The sequence below is a fragment of the Thermobia domestica genome, chromosome 5, assembly GCF_964235325.1.
Source record: "Thermobia domestica chromosome 5, izTheDome1.hap1.1, whole genome shotgun sequence".
NCBI classification, from domain to species: domain Eukaryota; kingdom Metazoa; phylum Arthropoda; class Insecta; order Zygentoma; family Lepismatidae; genus Thermobia; species Thermobia domestica.
The window spans coordinates 319353549-319373657 of record NC_137458.1 but is presented as its reverse complement, the minus strand read 5'-3'; the positions used below and the strand labels follow the sequence as shown (position 1 = coordinate 319373657).

The 20109-nt window shown below is 34.3% G+C and overlaps 1 protein-coding gene across 1 annotated transcript in view; it reads right to left on the bottom strand.

Annotated features, from left to right (window-relative positions):
- Nucleotides 1-19775, bottom strand: part of tkv (serine/threonine receptor kinase thickveins) — a gene marked incomplete in the record, with an annotated part of 73297 nt that extends 53522 nt beyond the window's left edge. The window contains 1 exon segment of the mRNA XM_081760511.1: nt 19593-19775. Within this exon segment, the coding sequence (XP_081616637.1) occupies nt 19593-19680 (88 nt within the window).
- Between the last annotated feature and the right edge of the window lie 334 nt (nt 19776-20109).

Below are 20109 nucleotides of genomic sequence, written 5' to 3'. Positions count from 1 at the left end.
GCATTTTTTTTTTTCCAGAATTGTAGCTTGTTGAACGATATAAAAAGGATCATAACTCGAGAACGAAAACTCTGATGCAGATAGGGTAAAAGAGCATCGTAGTTCTCTTGTGCCTAGATTCCATTAATGTGCCAGTGGACATGGAATGTTCGTTCGTGACCAATCATTTTCTATGCTCTTCCATAATAATAATAATAATAATAATAATAATAAATTTTATTGCAGAAACATCTGAGAACATCAGATGTATTACAATCGTCAGAAATAGAAGTTGAAATTTTTAGGGTTACATATATAACATAACATAATATACCATAATATAAACAAAGATTACTGGATAACAGACGCAAATATTTTAACTATCAATTTTGAGTTCAAAAAATTCTTCAACACTATATATACAATTATTAATAAGTAATTTCTGTACTTCTTTTTTAAAAGCCAGAAATGGAAGTTCTCTTAGAAATATAGGAAGAAAATTATAAAATTTAACTGACATGTAGTAAAAGGTCTTCTGCGTCTTACTATATTCACATCTAAATAATCCTAAACTGTTTCTGTTTCTAGTTTGATACGTATGAGAGTACCCTAACTCATTGTAAATATGATTGTTTTCCTTGATGTAAAGCAAACATTGGTATATGAAAATTGCAGGTACTGTCATAATTCCTAATTTAACGAAGCTTGACCTACAATGTGCACGACTAGGGAGACCGAGCATTAATCTTACACATATCTTTTGTATTTTCAATAGGCTTTTAATGGAGGACTGATGACCCCAAAGTATCGTTCCGTAACTTAAATGACTGTGAATTTGTGCATAATAAACAGTTTTAAGTACCTTTAAACTTACGCACAGTCTTAATCTACGAATTAGATAAACCCCTTTACTAGCTCTAGATTCCACTTTAAGGATATGGTCGTCCCAGTTCAAATGATTATCAATTAAAAAACCCAAAAAAGAAGCGGAATATTTTTTAAGTTCTGGATTCGAATTTTTGTTATTGTAGGTAAGCACCAAGTCTTTGATCTTATCAGAGTTAATACAAAGCAAGTTGGAAGTACACCAGTCTTTAATAATATCTGAGGTGATGCTTAATATAGACTGAACTGAGTCTTTTTGTCGTGAGTTAACACAAATATTCAGATCATCAGCAAATAAATAACTATTAACGAAGGGTGAAGCGACGTTGTATGGGAGGTCATTGATATAAATAATAAAAAGAATCGGACCAAGAATAGATCCCTGAGGTACTCCGTGTCTAACAGGCAACAGGTTAGACTCTTCCCCTTCATAAACAACCCTCTGATATCGTCCATTTAAATATGAATGAAGAAGTAACAGAGCTGCATTATCAAAACCATAGAATTCTAGTTTTTGCAATAAAATATCATGAGACACCGTATCAAATGCTTTCGATAGATCATATAGTTTTACATGAACAAAGTTTTTACTGTCCAACCCAGAAATACAATTTACCAAAAATGAGACAGCAGCCTTAACAGTTCCTAGCCCGGATCTATATCCAAATTGAGAATTGCTAAATAATTTATTATGTTCAAAATAGTTAACAATCTGTTCATTCAAAACAATCTCAAAGACTTTAGATATAACTGGAACCAGTGAAATTGGTCTATAGTTATCAAGAGAAGACTTATTTCCTTTTTTCATTATAGGTACTACTTTCACTAGTTTAAAGCATTCAGGGAAATAACAGTCTAATATACAAGAGTTTATAATATGAGTTAAAGGTTCCTTTATGAAATTTACACCATATTTTAACATAATAGGACTCAGATTATAAATATCCTCACATCTACTGCTACTCATTTTAATAATCGCTTTCTCAATATCTTTTACTTCAACAGGATGAAAATTAAACGTAGTGGTAGGTTTAGACAATTTATTTAAATAAAAACCTGAATCATTATTATGAGGGTATGATGAAACTTCCCTCAGTATCTCTTCAATTTTGTTAACAAAAAAGTTATTAAATTCAGATGCATTCAGCTGATTATCAGAGATTTTTATGTTATTGTAGATAGGATAACTTTCTTTTTTTACGATATTCCACATTGCTTTAGACTTATTGCTAGAGCTGTTGATGGTATTTTCATTAACCTTAATTCTAGTTTCTCTCACTAGTTTATATAACATTTTCTTACTGATTTTATATAAATTCTTTATGACACTTGAGCCAGTACTACTGTAATAGTCATAATAAAATTCACATTTTGCTTTGAGTCTATCAATTTCTTTACTCTTAACTCTAGTAGGTTTCGGTTTAGTTGGCTTACCCATAACGTATTTCACAGGAAACGCACTTTCAGTTGAGAACGACATTACAGACATAAAAAATTCTAGTTTATCCTTAGCATCGTGCAAGGAGCTATACATAAAGTTCCAATCAACTAATGATAGTACCTCTTGAAATCTTGTTATGTTTTCTTCTCTCATTAAGCCAACCCTTAACCTACATTTATTGTTACTAGTCTTATCTGTTACCTTGAGAAAATACACCTCAGATTTAAGTAAGACCGCCCAGTGATCAGAGACAGCAGTTTTTACGATTGAACTATCAATAGACCTGTTGATTACAGTGATTATATTGTCAATACAACTACCACCTCCAACTTTAGGCCTGGTAATATCAGTAGTAACAATAGCTAGATTGAATGAAGAGAACACATTATTTAACGTAATACTTTCTATGTTGTTTTCCAACTTAAAATCAACATTAAAATCCCCACATAAAATAATATTGGAGTTAAAAGTATTTAAATGCTCTAGAAGATTGTTCATTCTGTCAATAAATAACTTAAAATCTTTACATTCAACATTTGGTCTGTATACAGCTGCAACAATAGTGTTAATATCAGGCAAGTATGATGCTGTAACCTCAAAGACCATTTCAATAGACATGGTATTTACACTTAGGATAGGCCTATGAGAATATGTATTTTTAATAAAGATAGCACATCCCCCATGTTTCCTTATGGGTCTACAGTAGCTGTTACTCAATTCATATCCCTTGAGGACGTAAAAATTAATGTCACTTGGATGAAGCCAATGCTCAACAAGACATAAAAAATCAACATTCAGATTATAAACATATTCTTCAACTATAGCGAATTTATTAGATAATCCTTGGATATTCCATGAAAAAGTTACTACTTCATTAGGCCTAGATTGATTACTAATATTACTACTTTCTATATGTACAGACGTACTGAATGAATTTACATTTTGATCTAGATTTATCCTAAAAAAGAATTGGTTTCAACATTCAGAGGAATAGGGTCTGATTCACATTTGGCAATTTTGTTAACCGCCTCTAAGATCTTATCACTAACAACTCTTTTACCCAATCTATTAAGATGAAATCCATGGACAGTATGAAATTTGCTCCCCAAGTTACTAATATCTATGTAGGTGACATTTCTAAAGTGTTTACAAATTTTATACATTTCATTATTTGCTTTGTCTACCTCTTTATTGATTATGGACCACGACGGCAAATCGTGCCGTCGAGGCACAGAAAAGACACACACTAGCTTGGCATTTCTAAGTTCATACAATTTCCTTCTCAAAGAAGACAAAAGATCCTTAGTTTCATTTCTAGCGACATCGTTGGTTCCTGCAAGTAGAACTGGAATATCCGTTATATTCTGTACCAACACATCTGCTGTCACATCGGAGAATTTAGCCCCGGGTTTAACCATACTTGCAATTTTATGATGACTGTTTTTCAAGATATCAGAGTAAACACCTCTTCCCTGACTATCAGAATATAAACAGATTTTCATAGGTCGAGTTTTGCAGTTTGACTTTGTCTTCTTTGTCTCACTACTTGGCCGTCGTATCGTATTTCCATCTTCTGCTTCAGTAGGCAAATCTGATAATGGGTCAAATCTATTTTTTAAGGGTGGGAAGTTGACACTATTAACCTTAAATTTAGTGTTTTTTGAGGCTTTGTAAGGGACAGTTTCCCATCGTCTAGGGTTTACTGACTTTTTGTCTGCAGTCATGTCTTCAATCCTTTCTTGAGATATACATATTGTATTCTTCCTTAACTCTTCATTCTCATTTTTCAGAACTCTAATGTCATTTTCCAGTATCTCAATAATTTTCAGGAGAGATGCTTCACTATTCTTATTAGTATCGTCCGTCACCAACCCATTATTTTGAGCTTCCGTCTTACACTTTGGACAAAACCACTGCTCATTTTCAGCTGGTAAATCATTCTCATCAACTCCGGCACAGCGAAAATGATTCCATTTATCACAATTATCACAAATGATACCATTTCTTACTATTCTACAACACTTCGCACACTTAATATCTAAAACAATTCGACTCTTCGGAGACAGTGAACAAGACGTGTCTTGACTAATCGGGGCCATATTAGTAGGATCTGGCTACCTGTATTCACTGTAAACTAGGCAAAAAGCATAACAGTACACATTTAAGTTTTAAGATCTTTTATCTTGGGAACCACTAAATGGATTTTAATGAAACCTCTTTTATTTTGAAGCTTAAAAATGGCAGAGATCACTCAATTTTTCCCATATTTTTCTATAGTAAACTTTTAGTACTGTAACACTTAAAAAATTATAATGTTATTCTTACGAGATAAACGCTTATCAATAAAATTATACCGTATTGAAAGGAAACTACGTCGATTCTTTCCAAAATTGCGGATAATATCCACTGAATGCTCGTACACAATATATCAAGTTTTCATTTCGATTCATATTCAGATAACTTCATAAAAAATCACCGCTCACAAATGTAAACAATGGGTCTGCGTCGTCCACCAGCAACACATTTTCTTTCTAATTTTCTTGTTTAAAACACAAAATATAATAAATCCATTGTTTTATAGTGTTCAGCAAATATTCATAGGAAAAAACAAACATAAGCTCAAAACTCAATAACACACAAAACCATCCAAAAATCAGCTTAATTACTACACCGAAGCACCACACCGCCACATACTGGCCATTTATGTGATTAATTATAATTATTCCCAATGTTGTGTTTTCGTAAACGCTCTCTAATCAGCCCGGTAATTACAATAGAAAATCTAGGGCGAATATTGGAAAATTGATCCTTCTCGTAGACTTCACACGTTCCGAATGGAATTGGAGCCAACTTTACCTTGACATTTAGAAAGTAGCAGTACATTATTGGGATCTAGGAATGAAATAATCATTTTTTTTTTTTTCGATCTCTGTTATGACTCTTTCCTTTATTGTTCTGGCCAATTTTCGGCGGGTTCCAGCTCCGAAATTACTCACTGAAAAATTTTAACAGCGGATATAAAACTGAAGATACACTATTACTGAAATATCAGTTAGAAAAAAAAAAAAATCCCAATTTTTCACATAACGTTTTCCCATGAGCACTGTAATAAGTGTATTGCAATGAGCTGGTAATGATTAATGTGGCTTACGAACTATGAAACTGTATTGTTTCAGAAAAACTAGAGAGAAACAGACTTTTCAAAAGATTCCTGATTAGGAATAGAAGATTCGAGTGATCACTTCCGGTGCGAGGAATTCCTGGTTCGCTTCCGGCATATGAGAGTTTTTGACAAGCATATTATGTTGTTTAAGCAGGACGGTTCGCTACACACAAGTTAAAAACATTCCTAAAACATATGAATATAAAGTGCGTTATGTAATAAAAATATGCTCGAATAGTTTATCGAAAACCAGAAACAGATTGCCTTAATGATTATAATTTTTTTAGTTTAACGTTCCAAGTTTATCCACCACGGCTAAGGAAGATAGTAATGACAATGGTAATGAATGAAACAGTAGAATGAAGGAAGTAGAGGGAAACGGGAGAACCCAGAGAAAAAATAAACATGCACACAGTGTTTGCCTACAATAATGGCAACTTACTGGAACCTGGATTTCAATCAGGGGCTCTACGCACCAAATGTGAGCACCCTACCACTGAGCTACGGTGTGGTTTTTGTGAATGAAAATTTATGAAGGAAAATAAGTATTTTATATACGGATATTCCACTGATAAATTACGCGTACTGGAAGTAGTGTGTTAATGACACTCTGTCTATAGTCAACATCTCTGTCCCGACACTCCCGTACTGTCTCTCGGATCCTTGCTTTCAATTCTCAGCGGTCGCAAGTAAACTCCGTACAACTTACTCTTAAGGAGCCCCCATAATAAAAACCGAACATTTCAGATCAGGACTCTTACAGGTGATAGAATGGTATCACTATTCGAAATAAGATTATGTTGACCTGCAGAGAGACAATCTAACGTCGGACTGAACATTGTCTTAGGAAGAAGTGGTCACACACACACTGGACTTGGGAGAAGTTTTTCACGTGCTATATATGAAGCATTGGAACTGTATGGGTTCAGAGACTTGGACATTACGGAAGTCAGAGAAGAAATATTTAGAAAGCTTCGAAATGTGGTGTTGGAGGAAAATGGAGAGGACGAAATGGACAGAGAGAGCAACAAAAGAAAGATGTTTTAAAACGAATTGGGAGAGAAGAGGACACTTCTAACCAGCATCCTTCGTAGGAAGGCCAGTTAGACTGTATAATCTTGCGAACAAATTGTCTTCTGCATACCGCCATACAAGGAAAGCAGGTTTGGCAAAAACCATGGTTTTTATTGAAAAAAAAAGTTTTTTTTGTTTAAACCCGTTTTTTTAACCTTTTTTTTTTTGTTTAAATTATTTACTGTATGTATTTATATCGCATATGGACAGAAATATGCTTGTTTCGCCTTGGTGTTAGTATGCAACAATCGGGTTATGCTAGAAGGGGAGCGGAATCCAAACCGCTTCTCGGTTTACATCCAAGAGAAATTGTCCTCCATTTAACTAGAAACCGGGACTAATTGGCCACAAATGCGATACGTCCGCTGACTCACTCACGAAGGACTCCTGATAAAAATACGTTGACTGATCTTTACATATTTGTTAATATAATCGTCAAGAATCATTAAGACAGAAGGACAAAAAGATAAACAATTGCACAAGTGGAACCATTATACAGAATTACATATGGACAATTTTAAAGTACTACGGAGTACAGAAGAACTAATTTAGTCCAAGTCAGTTCACTACGACTTTTATTAGTTAAAGTAAAAGAAATATAACGACTTACTTTGCATATCAGTAAGAAAAGTGAATAAAGAAACGAATTATTTGAGTCCACTTTGGCTATGACCCATTTATGCATAAATAGTTACCAAAGATTCCTGTTATTTTCAATAATTGCCTCTCGTGGGGTTTGTATGATCCCCCTCCCCAAAAAGTACGGCATTTCGATGTATTTTATCAATAGTAAACATTATTAAAACGAAACAATGTTTAGAATTTTCCTTTGGTTGCATAACAATAATAAAAAACTACTTAAAAAATCACAAATGAAACATCCATAAAGTTATATACAAAAAAGTTGCTTTTGTAATATAATCTCTTTGAGTAAAGAATGGGGAATTTAGGTCTGAATATAGTACGAATAATATATGGGAGTGAAACGTGATAACCCACAAATGTGTGTTTATCAAGATTTTACGAATAGTTACACTTTTACAAACATTTTTCGTTTTTGGTTTAAGCCAGTTGGTTTCTTTGAAAAAAAAAAACAGCTGGTTTAAACCAAGGTTTAAATCATGGTTTAAACCAGCCAACCCTGAAGGAAAGCGAGGAATAGGAAGATCAAGAACACAAGTGATCGATAATTTGAAAAATAGAAGAAAATATTGGCAGTTAAAAGAGGAAGATAAAGATCGAGAAACGTGCAAGAAACATTTCCAGGCCAAATTCTAAAAATTAAAAAAAAAAAAATCCTTATTAATCCCAGGATCTGCCGGAAGGCAGAACACCTAATAATAATACTGAACACTGTAGGCTTCTTAATGTAGCGCCTTGAACAACTTTGATATTATGTGGCGTATACTCGCTTAAGACTTCCTACCAATTATTTTTCAAAGAAAAACTCGTTAATTTTTTTTTTCTAAATTTATACCTATGTCCTGATGGCACACCATTATGCCAGTTATAGTGTCTTGCAATTTTCATTGCACGGCTTTCCAACTGTCTTTGTTCTTATAATATACATCGACCAGTCCATTTTCCATGGTAGCTAGATGACAAAATGTCGTGACTAACTTTTTCTACCATGTAGCGTTACCTAAATACCAGAACCCATCACACGTTTCAAAATCTTCAGTTCTTTTGGACACTCTTCATTAAGACACGTAATGTCAGTGAAATAAATTTAAAACTACTAACTCGCTAATAAAAATAAAGAAAAGCATTTAATAATAAAAGGATAAATTAACTATATCCATACACAGCATATATTGAATAAAAAAAACGCAATAAAAGGTGCTGACTTAAGACTTGGGGATAAAATCTTCCACCACAATACCCACAAATTAAAAAAGGATTTACTTCACAAAATAAAAGCCAAAAAATGTATCATTCGAGCAATAAATAATAAATATTAAGCCAGAAGACTGATCATGTGGCCGATACTTCAACTGCCATCCAAAGATCAGAGATTGATCCTAAATATTTTCTTCTGATTTTTAACAGTGGCTCACTGATAAAACGTTCACTTCTGGGGTGTGGGGTCCCTCGTTCAATCCCAGCTCGTGCCAAGTGGGCTTTGTGGTGAACAAACAGTACACACACACACAACTTACCCACAGCTTGATTTCAGGACGAAAAAAAGGAGGGAATGCGTGGAAATAATCAAAAGTCAATACAGGTGTTATTTAGCTGTTTACGATTCTTATTGTCATTAGTTACTCATGAAACTTACCACTCTTAATAATGATCAATAAATTCTGCGCTTACCAGTTATTGTGATCTTTATTAATTAACCCTCTATTTCCTACTACTTTCATCAGTGGAACTGGGTCGCTTACTGGCAAAGCATTTTCATATTTGCATAGCTGAAGAATAGATGGCACAACTCTTCATAACCACATTCCTTGATCTTGAAAAACTTCTAGATTGAAATACTAATTCCTAACTTCTAAAGTATGCTGTCTAATCGTTGCTGACTAATTTCACATGTACACAATATTTTTTTTTTTAATTTTATTGCAATTAGGCAACGCAATAAATGAAAATAAAGAGGTTCTTGTGGCCTTCATTTTTGAAAACTATTCTGGAAGAAGTAGTGTGTACACTTCTTTCAAAACAGTACGGATGCTTCAGATATTCAGACTACCTCCTCTTTATTGAGAAACCAATAAAGATTTAAATTTATGTGGATACCACCAAAAGAACTAATAACAACTTTTCCTAAACGTGCTGGTCCATTTTATTCAGCGCTGCATGCTGTGCACAACTTTATGGCAACAGGCGAGAATTGGTATCTTGAAACAGTGAACAAAATGGATCCGCACGTTTAAAGAACGTAATTATTAGTTCTTTTAGTGTTACGCATACAAACCTAAATATTTATTAGTCTCATAAGAAGAGGCACTATGTATATTTGAAGGATTCACACTCTCTTCGATGAACTTTCCACCCTGATCAAGACCACACGAGAGATGGGATTTAGGATTTAGATTTCTGGGCTTTCGGTATCTAAAACCATTTAGCCCGTCACGTTTGAGGGATGACGTCTCTTGGCGAGCACACTATCCAGGGAATGAAATAAGGGTCGAAATAATATTCTTCGATAAATAATATTCTCTATTCAAATTAAAGGTAAAAACTTTAATTTCATTTATATACTAGTACAATCTGCGTAAAATGTGGTTTTCTTTACAATCATGTGAACTACGTCTACAATTGTATAGCACATTTTAGAAATTACGTATCACTTCGTTGCTTTTCAAGGAAATGAGTTCTCGTTTTAAGACCTTTGCAGGAAATAACATTTCATCCTTACAATATTTCAAAATCTATGGATTTTGTTATTACTATTTATGACTACCTTATTCTCCAGCCATGTACACACAAAAAGAGCAAGACGCCATGTTGAAAAGTGATGATACAGTTTTATTAGCATTAGTTTTATCTCCTTTTCACCTTTTAATCAAGGCATCCCATGTTCAATTCTCGGTCGAACCTCAACCCTTCCTTCAAGTGTAAACCACGTAGCGGTTCGGATGTCACTTTCACCAAAAGTCTTTTCTTTCATAACCTCGGTATTACATAAGGATGTTAAGCCTAAACATACGAAACGAAACCAAATTGTATATTTCTGGTTGCCTGAGTGGTTGTTGTTTTATAAAGAAGCCAAAGTTGCTTAAATATATAAACAGAAATTTTTAAAATTTATAGACTGCCTACGTAACTTCGAACATTATCTTGCATTGGACTTTGTTTTAATTTTATTGAATGGTACCTGAGTGTTAGCGTACCGGTACTGATTATGATACGTTGACCTTAAAATTTTACACGCAAAGCAATAACGGGAAAATCCAGTTGGATTCCGCTTTGAGCCTATGTGTCTCCTTCCAGCATAACCCCGTTATTGCATAATAACACCAAGGCGAAACAAACTTATTTCTCTCCATATGTAATATAAATACATAGAACAAATTATTTAAACCAAACAAAAACCTGGTTTAAACAAAAAAAAAAAAAAAAAAAAAAAAAAAAAAAAAAAAAAAAAAAAAAACTGGGTTCTTCAAAATAAACCATGGTTTTTGCCAACCTTCGTGCCTGGTTTAAAACATTATTAGCAAACTCACACTCACGAATTCTTAACACTTCATTCTATCTTCGGGTAAACTTTACAATACACGCACCAGCTGTGCATTGATAAATAGGACCGCTTCAAAAGGGTAAAGCAAAGTAGGGAAGTAGTAAGAACAGATTAGCTTAAGGTTAGGGAAGTTTTGACCCATTTTCATAAAATTAATAGAGTGTAATTTCTCGTTTCAGAGTGAGTATAACAGCTGGAGCGGGCATTGCAAAGTTAACCCTATCTTCTATTAATTAATATTAAAAAAAAAAAAAAAAAAAAAAAAAAAAGCTTTCGTAGGTAATATTTAACTATTTTTTTTAAATTGTAAACATGCTTTCACACAGTGTAATCAAAAATATATGCTTCTTGAGATAATTTGTTTTAATTTTGATCCGGCATAACGCAACGAAGCCAATTTAATGTTCAAGACTTATTCTTTCCAACTGATACACTATCGACAGGCCCGTAGCACAGGGCGGCAAAATTTTGGAATTCTTTTTAAGATTCACAATAAAGTAATATTTAAAACCAGCAACTCGCAGAACCCTGCACAAGCCCGTGAAAATACGGCAATGTGTTTAATTCGCTCTAATTACAGTATAGTTAGCCTATCTGATTATTTTCCAAGTCGGAATCACGGGGTCCCGGGTTCGATTCCCGGTGGGGACAAAGCGGCTCTCATCCCAATTTAGTCATCAACATCGCATGGAAGGCAATGGCAAACTACTGTGAGTTCAACTTGCCCAGAGACCTTGGGGTCAAACACCTGCTCATTCCATATCAATTCAACAGTGACAACCTCACTATCTCAGATTTTAATGAAATTTGGTACATAGATGACCTCTAGATAGACTAAGAAAAATACCAAATTTAAAATTTATATATCGACCGGTATTGAAGATAGGGCTATGTAAAGTTTGGAAAAAATGATCAAAATAGTATGTTCATTGTATTTTGAAATTGGAATTGCAGCTCTCCTAATTGAGCTAGCGAGCTGGTTGAGATGTCATTTTGCAGCATTTTTCATGCCCTTTCCTATGGTATACAACAGCAAATAGGCTATTACAAATTTTTATTTTCAAAATCAAAATAAAAATTTTTCAAAAAGTATATATTTTAAATTTTTGAAATTAATTCCATGAATAGATAGTATGAGACCTGGCAAAATAAGAATCTGGGATGGTAATGGGTTCATTGTTAAAAAAAAAAAAAGTCAAAACACTTATTTTAAAGGAATATTCTGTACGTAGGATAATAACACAAGAATACTAAGTTTTACACTTCTGTAAAAATAAAAATGGACACTAATCTGAAGAAAAAGTACAGATGAATTCATTGTAAAACTTTTCAATATATAACAGGATATGTTTCTCATTTGAAATTTGAAAAAGTCACATTTGTTCGACATACATCACTTTCAAGGAGAACATAACTTCTTCCATCGGGAGTTACAGGATTCACTTTTGTCAGAACGTCCATCAGGGCTGGATTAACCTAAGTAAAGGTCCGGGGTTTAAAAAAAGACCCCTGTTGACTTCACCTAATACATTTCTGTAAAAGTACAGTAGGAAAGTTAAGGGAATATGTTTCACATTTTTGGTCATATTTTATTGTATGATGATTGTATCTCCATGATTCTCTTTAGATAGCCAGTTGAGATTTTGATCAGAGTGGAGGTCCCTTTTCACCTGGAGGCCCGGGACTATAGTTCCCCTAAGACTATAGACATCCACACGTCAGCGTTCCTTGGATATGAGAATGATGGAGATGGCCCAGTTGCAGGGTTCGAAAAAACCCGTTAAAAAAAAAAGCCCAACACACCTCGGGCCATGTGGGTTTTTCGAAATATTTCAATGTTTTTGGGGTAAAAGTGTTAAAATGTGATTTATATTTCAAGATTATCATTGTCAGAACTTGTCACAATTGTCACAACAATTTTCTATTCACTGCAGTTTTTAAGAAACGGCCGCCATTTTGAAATTTTACGTTGGATCGCTGCCAAAGTATATACAGCTAATTTAGAGTGTCTCGTGCTTCTACTCTGAACATGGCAACTTAAAAGACCAAAAATTGCACTTTGTAGCGTGGACATCCGCTATTTTGAAAAAAAGAATGGCCGTCATTTTGAAATCTTACGTTGGTATGCCGCCACAGGAAATTTAGTGTGTTTCTTGCTTGTACCCTGAAAATTTAAACTTAAAACACCGAAAGTGATACCCTGTAGTATGTGTGGAACAGACAAACGAAAGAACAAATGTAGATCGAATCATCCCAGGAGCCTCAGTAACGTTCGCCAAATATGAACACAAAATATATTAATTTAAAACAAAGATATATATATAATTTGTGTTTTATAAAATAAATGTTTCAAAATGTCTTATACGACATGAATATTTTCCAGTGTAAAATAAATAGTTTTATTGTTGCAGTCATGGGCGGCGATTTGGGGGGGGCAAAGGGGGGCAGTTGCCCCCACTTTTTTGAAATTACCCATTAATGTATATAGTTTCATTTGAAAATATAAAGTTTTGTATGTATTATTGGTTCATAGAATAAAAATGGTGCCATAAAATATTTGTCGTTCCATGAGTACGTATTAGTTGTCTTCCCGTGGAACTAAGAAAGCTACAGGAATTGCGTTTGAACTGCCACTAAAAATGGCCCAAAAATTAACCTATCGGAGCGCCACAATTCGAGCGTACTTTCATTTCTTCTTGCAAGGGCTCGATATGTTAGTCAGCAGCTCTGGAACTAATTGAGATAACATTTCGCAAGAAAAGAAGTCCTTCACAAGTTATTCTTTAATTGCACAAAAATCAACAGATCCTAAAATGTATTTTCTTCTTTCTAAAAATAAGGAATATTTTGATTTGATTTTTTTCAGTTTAACATCCTGTTCAGCAGCGAAGTTATATGAGACGTGGACTTAATGATCAACGTGGAGTCCGAACAACGTGAGCTCCCCCACCCCCAAGAAATGTAGCCCGGGTGTCCCACGTCAAAGGCGTGTACGCTAACCGCTTAGCCACGAATGAGCTCAGTAAGGAATATTAATTTTGCAGTGTAATATACGAGTTTAGGGGTGTACATATACAGTTTTGTATATACAATTAAATTTAGTGAATTCCGCATAATTCTAGGTTTCACGATTATTTTGTATAACTGAAATGTGGAGTGACTAAGTATTGCTGAGTTTTGATATACTCCAGGAAAGTAAAAACTGTACTTAACGGCAGAGAACATGTTTCTGGAAGCTGCAAAAGTATTTCTTTAAATGTCGTCGCATATGCTTGTAGTATTCCCTGTCATTCTAAGAGTAATAACACATATAATAGCATGCGTGGAATTAAAAATATAAGTTGTTCATTAATTTCCAGTTTCAATATAACTTTTGCAAAACAAGCCTCATTATTCATTACTATGATTAATATTATCCTTTCTGTTTATTTGTTTTATAAATAGGTCCCTAATCTGATCACACAATTTTCCAGACAGATATTCATGAGCAAGGAATCAAATCTCTTCTTACACCTTCGTTACTTAAGAGTACAAACTTTAAGAGTAGGGCTAGTATCTACTTGCGTTGCTCTTGTCAATTTAAAATAAATATGAAACAAGATATACGGTATTTTAACTGAAAAATACAGTATCCTAATAGTTATACAACCTTTTGTCAAACAAACCTTACAAGCTACCAGGGAAACTAACATTGATATCAAATATTCAGATCATGAAATCCTCCCCCCCACTTTTAACGTCCAACCGCTGCGACTGGTTGGAGTTCACTTCCGATACTTTGTGGGTTCAATTACGGGAATTTTCCGAGTACTTGTTGCAAGACTGCTCTTTCTAGAAAATTAATTTTATAACAACACAGACATAATTCATATTTTATAAAGAAATGTTTCAAAATGTCTTAAATGAAATTCAATATCTTCCAGCGTAAAATAAATAGTTTTATTGTAGAATTATTCAGTTGCAACGCTTTGTGCTTTGAATTGCGGGAATTTCCCGAGCACTTCTTTCGCTTTTTTTCCCCCAAAAAAATGCAGGTTTTTCTTGGTGTAGCCTACATCGAAACTTCCATTAGTAAGGAAGTTTGAAGTCAGCATTTGAAATAGTAGGGCGTAAGAGTTACGCAATCTTCGGAACTACGAGCATTAAGCTTTTTAAATTTGGCAATAATTTTTACGCTATTGCTGGTGTTGATTCTGCAGAATGCTTATTTGAAGAGTGAACTAAACTGTTGTTGTTGGAAAACCAAATTTTACTGAAAATACTTGGGTTACCATCAAAGGTAATAAAACAATAATACTAATAGTTTTACTAAGGCACTACATATTTACTGGTAGTACCGGCACCTATGGCCTTAAACCCGATGAGGGATAACGTCCCTCGGCGTCGCCTAGTCAGCGAGCACACTTTTCACGGAAAGTACTTTCTAAAATATAAAATTGCATGTCTTACTTCAAACGGGCTATAAGCATAATCTATAAATTAATTTGTTCTATAATTACTCAAGCTATTTTTTTTAAATTAACCTTTTAAGTCATTCAGTGCATTCAGAAGTTTATAAAAGTATTATGTTGTTGTATACCTTAGCGTGAAAGCATCTAATTCGCCCAGGAAATTTCAAAATCTGATAAAAATAAATTTTAATGCAATTACCTTAGTTGTACCAACAATATACTAACAAAAAGCTCAAAACCCAGGTGGGTGACGAAGTTATTTTTACTTCATCAAGTTCTTCATTTTTCTGTAAAACATATCTGAACCACCAATTTCCTTCATAGACAGCGGTGACGTAGCCTGGTATTTCTTCTAATATTGAACTTGATTTGGAGATTTTGACACTTCCTTTTCCCAACCCTGCAAAAGTGTTTCACCAATGTTGATGTAGTTTTCGGAATGAATGCATGATATTGTTGGGTTCCTTTGATACTCAATGCTTGATCGAAGCGACTTTCCAGGAACATTTCAGCTACAATATATTCCTCTTGGGCTGAGTAGGCAAAACTTGCTTTGGTAATGATTTCTACTGTCCACTCAGAAAGTTCTCTTGGGGTTTGAATTTGATTGTCATAGGGTCTTTGCAAACTAGCACAAGCTGCCAGTCTGTTTACTGAACCGCCTACTCCATCGCAAGGTACTTTCACTTTAAAAGCTGCCTCATGAAAGCAGAGGTTCAAAAACTTAAACCTCGCTTGGAAGTTTTTGAAATTTGGATGTCTGATTTTTTTTTTTAAGTGGTGTATTTTAAGGTGGTGTAAACAGCAACTGTATTGTGCTCCAGGCAATCGGAAACAACTATATATTTAACATGTTCAGCTTTGTTTTCCTGTTTGAAATATAAAACAAAAGGATGGATTGTGATCTGTTGGCTCGTCCAGTGGTAGCTCTGTGCTTCATCTTGTAGCGCTGTACTATAATTTTCAGAAAAATCACAGATGACATCTAATTCTGATTCTTTGAGATTTTCTTTCGTGTAGTTAAGGAAGGCTCCCTGTTGCTTGCCAATGAACTCATGCCTACCCGCTAAAGCTGCTTCAATTCGTTTGGTTTGTTTAGGTTTAACGTCCTTATGTAACAGCGAAGTTATGAAGGATTCGACATATTACTTAAAATGGCATCTGAACCACTACTGAGTTACCACCTGGAAGAAATTTTGTGGGCTCGTCGGGACCCCTTAATAACAAGGCGAAAATTAGATTCAACTAAACAGAGATGATTGGACATATGTAAGTGAAAAAGTCACTATGAAATTTACGTGGTATTTGTGATTAAGATTTGTGGCATTTTTGCATTGTTTATTAAAAAAAAAAAAAAAAAAAAAAAAAAAACTGGTTTAAACAAGTCAACCCTGTTGTACCAGTGCTATCTGTATACTTTTCATAAACCACGTTTAATTACAGTAACATTTTTAATTGTGAAACTTGTATTAATATTATTTTAACGTTCAAAAGTATCAGCACTTTAACTTGCTTTAAGTTAGTTTTTAAAGTATGAAGTAATAAAGCAGATTACATCATGTCAGTATGATATATTTTAGACCCATTACTCTACTCTTCATGTTAGTGTTCATATTTATTCCCATAAGTTAAAAAAAGAAAAAAAAAAATGCATTCGCGTACTTTTCACCCAGGTTCAGCTAGGTGCAGGGTTTAATGAAAACTATAGTGTTAGTTTTAATTTTTTTTTAACAGTGAACCCATTATCATCCCAAATTCAATTTTGCCAGGTCCTTTACAACAATACTATCTATTCATGGAATTAATTTCAAAATTTTAAAGTATGTACTTTTTGAAAATTTTTGATTTTGATTTTGAAAATAAAAAAATGTATTAGCAAATATGACACATGAAAGCGCATGAAAAATACTGTAAAACGACACCTCAACCAGCTCGCTAGCTCAATTAGAAGAACTGAAATTCCAATTTCAAAATACATTGAACATGCTATTTTGGGCATTTTTTCCAAACTTTACATAACCATATCTTCAATACCGGTCGATATATAAAGTTGAAATTTTGTATTTTTCTTAAGTCTACATGAATAGTACCATTGTGCAAAATTTCATGACAATCTGAGATGGTAACGTAAATTTTGTTCTCAAACTATGTTGATATGACCTGGAATGGCCCATCTACCTTCTGGCAGAAAACCACATCATAATCATCATTGAGATAATTAGTCCATTTAAAATTACGTTGTAAATTTTATAACTTGTAATACCTAAACTGCTACTTAACAGGAGCTGGTATGTTTGGAAAATCACGGCTTGTTTCTTTTGTCTGAGACATAAGCTTGTGCGAGGGGGGAGGCGTGCAAATTATTTAGAGCACAGGGGCGCACAATATATAAATACGTGCCTGACTATCGAATCTACTTATCCTAACATCTTTAAAGTTACCCACCTCCAAAACACAGGGACCAGTAAAAACAAAATGAATCTATATTATCAGCAAGATTGAGAATGCATAATTACAACAATTATCCTATTTATTTAAAATAAATAAATAAAAAGACGTGTTCGGCTAGCTCAGATACACTACTCGAGATAACTGTTGAAAAATTATAATTCTGTCTTGAATTGTCCTCTTACGGTTCTCCAAAATAATTGCGATGGGCGAATTGTAATTTTTCAATATCTCTTAATATTGACGAAGTTCAAGGAAGCCACCCTAGTTTTTGAAAAATTACAATTCTTTAACAATTTGCTTACAGTGTCCACCCATATGCAAAAAAAAAAAAAAAAAAAAAAAAAAAAAAAAAAAAAAAAAAAAAAGAGTAAATGCATGAACACTATTTAAACAAGTCAGGGTAGGGGCTCAGTACCACGTAAATAGGAAGCAGGCTCATCAGCGATGGTAGGTGCACGCATAACCAAGGATAGTGGGTATACACTTTATATGAAATAAAAACACGCCTAGCGGTACTTTTCATGATCACTTTGTAGATTACCATTACATAGCACTTCACTTTATTGTGTCTTCCTTATCGAGTATTACGTGGTACGGAACACACTTTGCATTTCGTGATTTTAGCGTACTTGGTAAGATATTTTCGTTACTCATACAGCCCTAATGAAATCAAATTCACATAATTCCTCCTTAGATTTTGGAAATTTATGTTCCCTAAAATAAGACAAAGGTAAACTTTACATTACACGCTCCAGCTGCGCATCGATAAGTAGAACCGCTTTAAAACGTGTAGCAGAGTACGATAGGAACGGGTTAGCTTAAGGTTAGGTAAGTTTTGATCTATTTTCATAAATTTAATAGTGTAATTTCTCGTTTCTGAGTTAGTATGCCTGCTGGAGCGGCATTGTAAAGTTAACCTTAAGACAGTACCGAGTCTCGAAGGGACAGTACGCTGAGTGGCATCATCGAGTGTTGCTACAATCAATAGGCACCTTCATTTTCCCTATTGCATCACATACTTCTTAGGTTGGTTCGAAACGTATTAAATTGGTTTTATACACACATTATTGTCTATTGTCACTATATAGCCTCACTACGCACATTCATACAATCCAAAACTGAACTTCACTTTTCTCCGTAATCATCGTACAGTGATGACCTTTACCACCTTTTTCGTTTGTCTGGCGCTTAAATTATGGGAATTCTATTAATTTTCCCTTAAATTTTATAATTTGGGAGGCCCACCTGCGGAACTGAACCCTGTAATTATTTTACACTAGTAACCCCACACTTGTAAACATAACATACAGCTGTAATACTATTTAACTCTGCCGCTTCCAGTAATTTGTTGCTTATAAACATGTCTTTCCATGCATAGTACTGAACTTCATTTGTAAATTTTGCAAAATGTGTTTGTGCCTAAACTTGACCTGTACCCATTAAAAACAAATATATGGTAACATTTATTTTCCTCAATACAGGTCAGGTAAAATACTTTATACTGGGCATGTGTCAGGAGAGGTGTTCATTAATATTTCTATCATTGGAAAAATTTAAAATCAGCACTGAACGTACAAAGTATAATGAACCAGACGTTTTACTTAAGTGCTGCTGTCAAAATATAAATTAATAAATAAAAATACTCAATAAATTAAGCAATCGAGCGGTCAAGCAAAGTGTACCATCAGTCTCCCGCAATAACCTTTGCCAGAGGCCGAATACGAACAAAAGAGCTTTGTTGTTCAGTGCGAAAACTTTTCAAGTAAGATTTGTTGTTTATCGCAATACCATATCAAATCTCGGAGCGCATAACAAAGATTATATATTTTCTTCGAGGCAAAACTAACACAGATGCGATGAATCAAAACAACAAAAATGTAAACACAAATGTGTCTATAGCCTGATGCGTGTGTACTATCATGTCAAAATTAGTGCACTCATAACACAATTCAAACCAACACCTACCTATACTCCGATGACCAAGTAAAACACTTAACCCAACGAAAGTCCATTTACCATCCCAGCCCATCTCACCGACCATATTTAAGTCCATTTTTCACTTCCGGACATCATTCGCACCCATTATAGTACAGTATTCCTACATTCACTAAAGTGGAGCCATCTTGCAATCACTTTGCACGACACTGCTTCCAGTGTTGCCAAATGGTGCCCTCAGATAATAGCTAAATGCTCAAGATAAAACTCGATTGACTCAATCCGCCTAATGGGGCGTTTACACTTGGTCGATTTAGTCGCACGGCTAAATCGACTCGCTGCATTTGTCACTAAATCGAAGCAACTAGGCCGAATCAAATCGATGGATGTGTTCAATTGTTTCAACCACAGAAAATAGAACGTCTTTAAATTCAGTTGCCAGTCGATTAGTCGCCTTCGATCAACAAGCGATTAAGTTGAAGTCCCGTTTACACGGTCGATTAAGTTGAAAGTGAAGTCAATTCAACTGAATCGAACGCAAATCGAC